The sequence below is a fragment of the Cornus florida genome, unplaced genomic scaffold, assembly GCF_030987335.1.
Source record: "Cornus florida cultivar Cherokee Brave unplaced genomic scaffold, ASM3098733v1 CherokeeBrave_3.0.0_Hap2_Chr07, whole genome shotgun sequence".
NCBI classification, from domain to species: Eukaryota; Viridiplantae; Streptophyta; class Magnoliopsida; order Cornales; family Cornaceae; genus Cornus; species Cornus florida.
In genome coordinates, this window is record NW_026775577.1 from 71,267,023 (window position 1) to 71,274,278 (window position 7,256).

The following is a 7,256-nucleotide window of genomic DNA, read 5'->3' on the forward strand; positions in this document are numbered from 1 at the left end:
TAGCCAATCTTGCCTTTGCCACCAATGAACATCTTGGCAGACTGTGCCCAAATCAAATAGTTGGAACCATCCAACTTTACTGTGGTGATTTGAAGTCCTGGATTTTCTGATGAGTTGATGGGAAAAATGGCACCACCACCAATAGAACTTGAGCCAAGAGAATTAACAGTCGAGGACTCTGAATCTGTCATAATCTGTTACACGACAATAAAAAAACTCCAAAAACACCACAAATTTTGTTAATAAATCGAAGGGTCTCCTCAGACCATAAACAATAACAATGTCTCCTCAGACCATTCCCGAAAAATCCAAATACATACCTTTTTTAAGGAGCGCTGCCCGTTTACAAATAGCCAGACAGCCTCCTCCTTAATATCTGGAACTTCTTTGTAGACTAATTTTTTTTACCAAGCCCTTCTAGGTGTTAGAGACCAACTATCCCAATTTACCCAACCCTAGAAGAGTAAAAAAGAAATTGTAAAACTTAAAAATACCTGTTTTCGATCACAAAACAGCAACACAGGAAAACATGTGTAGAAACAACCTAAAGTGGCTGTTGCACAAGTAGCAAGGCTGCTGGAAGGTGTGGAAAGGTGTTGACTCTGATACCAAGTAGAAATATAAAAAGAAGAGAATTATGTAAAGGCTTGAATGAGATGAATTACTCATTCACAGCTCTAGTATTTATAGATAAAAAGAGCACATGCTTATATTACAAGAAAGGAAACTAAATCAAATCATATTCTAAAGCATATTCTATGGCATATTCTATAGCATAGTTGTTAGCATATATGATACCACGATTTATGGTACCATAATAGAGATTTGACTATGCATAGTAGAAATATATAAAAAGAAGAGAAAGGAGAGAATTGCGTAAAGGCTTGACTGATATGAATTACTCATTCACAGCTCTTGTATTTATAGATAAAATGAGCACATGCTCATATCAAATCAAAATCAAATCACAACTTATTCTAAAGCATATTCTATGCATAGTCAAATCTCTGCTATTATGGTAAGTCATACCATAAATCGTGGTATCAAATATTCTAACATATGCATAATCAAATCTCTGCTATTATGGTAAGTCATACCATAAATTGTGGTATCATATATGCTAATAATAGTCAAATCTCTACTATTATGTTAAGTCATTCCATAAATCATGGCTATCATATATGCCAACATATGCATAGTCAAATCTCTGCTATTATTGTAAGTCATTCCATAAATCATGGTACCATATATGCTAACAATAATGCTCATAGTAGAAATTGAAATGCAGGAGAGCTAGGCAAAAATGGGCAGAAATATATATATATATATATATATTTTGATAAGTGAAATAATGTGCAGAATTTAGTGGTAGTGGTGACGAACAACAAATGGCAGTCAGGCACTGAAGTTTAATATGTCAAGAAATAATGATTTTCAGTTAAAGTCGGGACCTTCTTGCAAATTTATGGACTTCAAACAGATAAAAGTTTTGAATTCAATTTTCAAGTGAAGTAGGCTTACCATTACCAAAGTCCAATGCAGCTATCCGAAGAAAGAAAGCTCCAAAAAGTTTCTCCAAAGGCTGAAGTTCATCAATCCCACTTTGAAATAATTTTCTGAACTTTTTTATTTTATTTTATTTCCTTTGGTTCTTCTGCACTGGTTTCCTGTTGAAGATTGCTGAACTGTTTCTGGGCTGGTTTTAGAATTGGCCAAACAAATCTGATCCAATTCTCTTGACTGCTGTTTCTTTTCTTTTTCTGTTTCTGGATCACTGTTGTACTGGGCTGGCCTTGTTTTGAACTTGCTTCCTGGACCGGGTCAAATTGTTTTAATTGATTTGGGGCAGGTAGAATCTGGTTATAAGAGAAACCAAATCTATCATTTCCAAACCAATTTTGATTTTCAAATCTGATCTTTCCAAACCGGAAGGTATAATCCAAAGTTGACTTTCCAAATTCAGTCCCGCTGTAATTTTGGTGACAATATTGCAATAATCCAAAGTTGACTTTCCAAAATCAGTGGTGCTGAAATTTTGGTGACAATAATGATCTCAAAGATTGCAATAATCCAAAGTTGATTTCCCAAAATCAATCCCTGAATTCTGTGCTAAAGTGGCAATACCGACAATTACCAAATTTGACTTGCCAAAATCAAACACTGAATTCTTGGCTGAAGTTGCGACGCGAAAGATGGCAGCGATGATCAGAAAATCTTGGCAATGATGAGGCGATGAAATCGACGGCAAACTCTGGTGAAGACTGTTCGATGACGGGCTGATGTCAAGATGTGACAGACATTGATGAGAAAGCCAACGATGATGCACAACAGATGGAGGGCTGACGGCAAGGGATATTGGCGACAAGAGAGAACTCCGGCAATGATGATCTGTGATTTTTCACTCTAAATAAACTTGATCGTTTTGCTCTTATACCAATTGACGCAGGACAAGTAGTGCGTAAATAGTAACCAGAAAGAAAGAAGGGGATGAGAATGAGAAGATGAGATGAGACTGACGAAGGAGGTGAGAAAATAGATGAATGAGATGAGAAATTAGACTGAATGAGGTAGGCTAGAGAAACTGAGGGATTAAGAATAGCAAGAACACGAGGGAGAATGGATACAAAGAGAGCGAGTTCACAAACTCAACGATAATATTCAATATTCCAAAAACTGAGTTCTCAAATTACAAAGAAGCCTTTAAATAGGTAAATTATTAAGCAAACCCTAAAACATAAAAATACCAATATTAACCTAAAATTCAAACGTGATCAAATATAACAATAAGCATAAATAAAACCCTAAATTACTAAAATCCTTAATTTTATCTCTCTTTCCCTCTTCTCCAAAAGTAACATTGGAACACGTGCAGCTCATATGTGCGAATCACACCACGTTTCCCATCACTTGGTAAACTCCATCTACCATCAGGAATGATAAAGGGAAAATTCTCATCTTGGTAGTTCTAGGAAGAGTTAGTTCTCTATAAATTTTATGGCCTCTGCATGATATTTTGACCTTGACACCATGGATCACTAAATAGGCTTATAGAGTCACCAAGTCCCAACGGTGAATGTAGTGTTCTGCAACATGAGAAAGGGAAAATTTGATATTCTAAAAAAATAATTTTATAGTGCTAATTAGATAAACAGGTCGCGGATTTGAATTTACGTGTCAGACATCAAGGATGTTAATGTAATGTGTTGCGTAAATCTTAACACGTGTGTATTTATGCTAAACGAAGGGGAATGTTTGTGATATTTATTTTAAATTATCAAAATATCAATCAAATACGACGATTAATAGAGCATGAAATTTAAATAAAGCATCCACACAGTGAACACCAAATTTGCATCATACACTCATCGGGAAATGTTGAAATATATAAATATTTCTATATAATTGTGGAGCAAAATCCTCCACCAATCATGGTGCTCCGGTCAATTTCCTTTCAGTTATAAATATTTTTATATAACGGTGGAGCAAAATCATCCTGTTGTTGCCTCCATTAACTATTGTACACCGTCCATATATTCTTATCTTTACCATGCCTATACATAGGCTCCTTGTACTCAAGCAATATATGGATCTGAAAAATAAAAATGTAGCCCTTAGTGGCTCGTTGTCCATGGATATAGACCTTAGTGCCTAACCATGTATATGCCTGTGTTTTTCATATTTCTCTCTTCCTTTTTCCTATTTGCATTTTTTATTTCCGCAATTAATTTTAACATGGTATTAGAGCCAAGCTGTTCTTGTAATCCCATCTAGAATTTGAGGGGGAGTATTGGAATTACTATCATGGAGCATATTCTCTATGTCTTTACATTCCTTTCCCAGTGCAGTTTCGACTTTTCCCGGCGTTGTTCTGGCCATTTCCCGGCGTTGTCCCGGCTTTTTCCCATCTAGAATTTGAGGGGGAGTATTGGAATTACTATCATGGAGCATATTCTTTATGTCTTCACATTCCTTTCCCGGCGCAGTTTCGGCTTTTCCCGGCATTGTTCCGGCCATTTCCCGGCGTTGTTCCAACTTTTTTCCAGCTTAGTTCCGGCCATTTCCCGGCTTAGTTCCAGCCTTTCTCGGCGTTGTTCCGGCTTTGTTCTTAACACCTTTTCACCATCTTTCAAGGCATTTCTTTAGCAAGTTAGGCATTCATCATATTCATGCTCCAACTTGAGGGGCAGTGTTGAAATATATAAATATTTTTATATAATTGTGGAGCAATATCCTCCACCAATCATAGTGATCTAGTCAATTTCCTTCCAATTATAAATATTTCTATCTAACGGTGGAGCAAAATCCTCCACCATTCATGGTGCCTTCTTTGACTATTGTACAACTTCCATATATTCTTATCTTTACCATGCCTATATATAGGCTCCTTGTACTCGAGCAATATATAGATTTGAATAATAAAAAAGGTAGCCCTTAGTGGCTCTTTGTCCATGGAAGTAGGCCTTAGTGCCGAACCATGTATATGCCTGTATTTTCCATATTTCTCTCTTCCCTTTTCCTATTTGCATTTCTTATTTCCGCATCCAATTTTAACACATGTTAACTGCCCATCTACTCTAAAAGCTTAAACTCTTAGAGTGGGATTAAAATAAATAAATCCTTCAACAGGAAAGACCACAAGACCCAGGCTAGACAAAAACAATCCACTTTAAAGAAAATGTTCAGAACTTTAGGCATTATATTCTAAATCCCTAGAATCACTTTAGTTCTCTTCATCCAAACTCATGTCAGATATTTTACCTCAAACATTGAGTTTCTAGATCAATGAATCTTTTTCTACACGCGATTTGTTTCTTCTTTTGATGTTCTCCATAGCTCTCTAGTCTATTCGTTCTTTGATTATGTGAAAAATAGCGTTGATCTTCTTTGAAGCTTAGGATTTAATTTTTCAACACTCACAAAATATCACTCACCATCTAATGGACAAGTAATAGATGATAAAAAGAAAGAAATTATGCTCTCAGAATTGCCTATATGCTTTCTAAGATCCTAGCATCTCTTATATAAACATATTTTAGTTTTGAAGCCCTTGACAGAAAAGGAAAAATTATAGAGTTTCAAACTAATTTGGAAACTGTTACCCATAAGGTTCGGTCGATCCGGTAGGTGGTTTGATTGAACAAACTTTTACACATAATGTGTTTATTGATAGCTTGATCGATCGAAGAGCCTGTATCATTAAAAAAAAAAAATTCAGTAATTTTTTTTTTCCTTATAATGCAATATGTGATATGAACATGGTTTGCTGAACCGGCTGGATTGCAATCGGAAATGGAGGGACCGATACCGTGACTCACCGATATATCAATGAGTCCTCAAAATCACAACCCAACCAGCTGGTTCAGTGAAGAACTGGTCGGTTCTTTGAATAATGGGCTAGTTCGAACCGGCCCAACGTGTCAACATGGCCTTTATTTTAAAAAAGAAAGTTAGGTACCAGGTTTGTCATAATTAAGTTTATTTTTATTCTTTAGTTTAAAAAAAAAAAAAAAATTAAACTACTTAAAATTCATAAATCTACTTGTGTTAAATGTTCTTTAAAAAATCAATAAAAAACACTAAAATTCACTAAAAAATCATTTTTATTGGAGTATGTTATAAAAAGTTCAAGTATCAATCTATTTTAGACCATATGTGCCATCATGACTGTGATATATGATTCCGTTACGTTATGCTGATATGAGCTCGATTATGTTGCACTGCATCCGTGATTGTGAGCCATGGATATGAGCATTTAAAAATAAGAACATAATTCGTTTGATATGTGGGAGGTGATTTTAACTTTATATCCTTGTCATCTTCTCAAATTATTTCCAATTAAAACATTGGATCAAAAGGTAACAGCTAACTCTAAATAACAGAACAATTTTTTTTTTTTAAATGTATAAACCAAAATGTGAAAATTAGAAACTCCTGTTTGTAATAAAAAATTTCAATCCAATTGCTAGTGACAAGCCGATACTGAAGCTTCATGATGTTTTTCATACATTTCCACTGACCATATAGTCATAGACTAAACTGTAATACAGAATTTTGATTTGAATGCTATTCAGCTTCCATACTGTAAATTGTTTTCATTTTTATTAGGAGTTAGGACAATGAGTACATCCAGACACCACCCACTCTATAAAGACAAAATCAAAGGGTGCATCAGTGATTAATATCTCAAGATTTATTTTGGCTATTTTATGTTAATTGGTAGGTGCATGAAAAAGAATTTCTGCTCAAGGACTTGACAACAGAAGGGTTACTCAGCGAGGATAGAAGGCTAGGAGAGATTTGTTCCAAGAGAGTGTACAGAATACTAATGGCTCAAAGTGGAAGCATCAAAACCGACGACGTCGAGGATGGTGCTGATTTCTTCAATCATCAATCAACTTGAATAACACACCCTCCATTGTAGTTTTTGGTAATCATAAGGTGTGTATATGCCCCCACTGAACTCATTCATTATGATTTACACCGCTATGCTCTCTCTGTATAGTGTGAGCCACATTTCGAGTATGGTTACTTTGTATTTGGATTAACCCTAACTGGAATCAAAGTTAAACAGAATTTGGTGTTTGAAGAAGCTATGCCCCTGCAAGTTGAACTTTCCTAATGAAGGCATGATCCCTTCGATGCAAGGCAGCAGTGGAAACACTTGCCGAGTTTGGCTTGAAATCTGTCAATCACTTAGTGAAACTGTACCATTTTCCAAATTGCTGAATCATCTAGTTTCCTTGGCAACGCCATGTGGAAGCAGCTGACAGAGCCGCGCATTTCAGAGATTTGAGAATATTTTGCTGTCTTATAACCAACTTGATGATTTGAGTAATTTTTTTTTTTGGAGTCAAAACACAATAATTAAGTGGTATAAGATTATGATCATTCATGATTTTTTATTTTTATTTTTTTTCTCACAAGTTTTCGTACCATGGCTGCATTCAATGTTCTGATTATTGTTTTTATTTCGTGGCGGGGCTGCTGAGTTGGACGCCTACTGTATCCGATAGAGTTCAATGAATACCAGAGAATACAAATGCAGTGTAGTCCCATCAGGTTTGTGCAATCAATGCAATGCCCTACCACACTACACATTTGGGACTCTGCTAGATGGTGTATTGAAGCATCTTGTTTGAGTGGGTTGTGTTTGGTTGGGTTCATAAATATTGTTCTTGTTTTCCTTGAATTGTGATGGGCCTCAGCTACCAGATTTGATCACTGTTAGAAAGGCAAACAAAAATGCGTTAAATGAT

At 35.6% G+C, this 7,256-nt stretch overlaps 1 protein-coding gene across 2 annotated transcripts in view; it reads left to right on the forward strand.

Annotated features, from left to right (window-relative positions):
* The window catches only part of LOC132267294 (crossover junction endonuclease EME1B-like), a 78,143-nt gene extending 71,235 nt beyond the window's left edge, over window positions 1–6,908 (forward strand). Inside the window, exons 12-13 of one of the 2 annotated variants that reach the window (XM_059768429.1) lie at window positions 6,221–6,438; window positions 6,564–6,908. In XM_059768429.1, the coding sequence (XP_059624412.1) occupies window positions 6,221–6,400 (180 nt within the window). In that variant the 3' untranslated portion in view covers window positions 6,401–6,438; window positions 6,564–6,908. The remainder of the gene's footprint in view (window positions 1–6,220; window positions 6,439–6,563) is intronic. The other variant, XM_059768428.1, reaches the window with a different exon arrangement.
* Window positions 6,909–7,256: the final 348 nt, after the last annotated feature.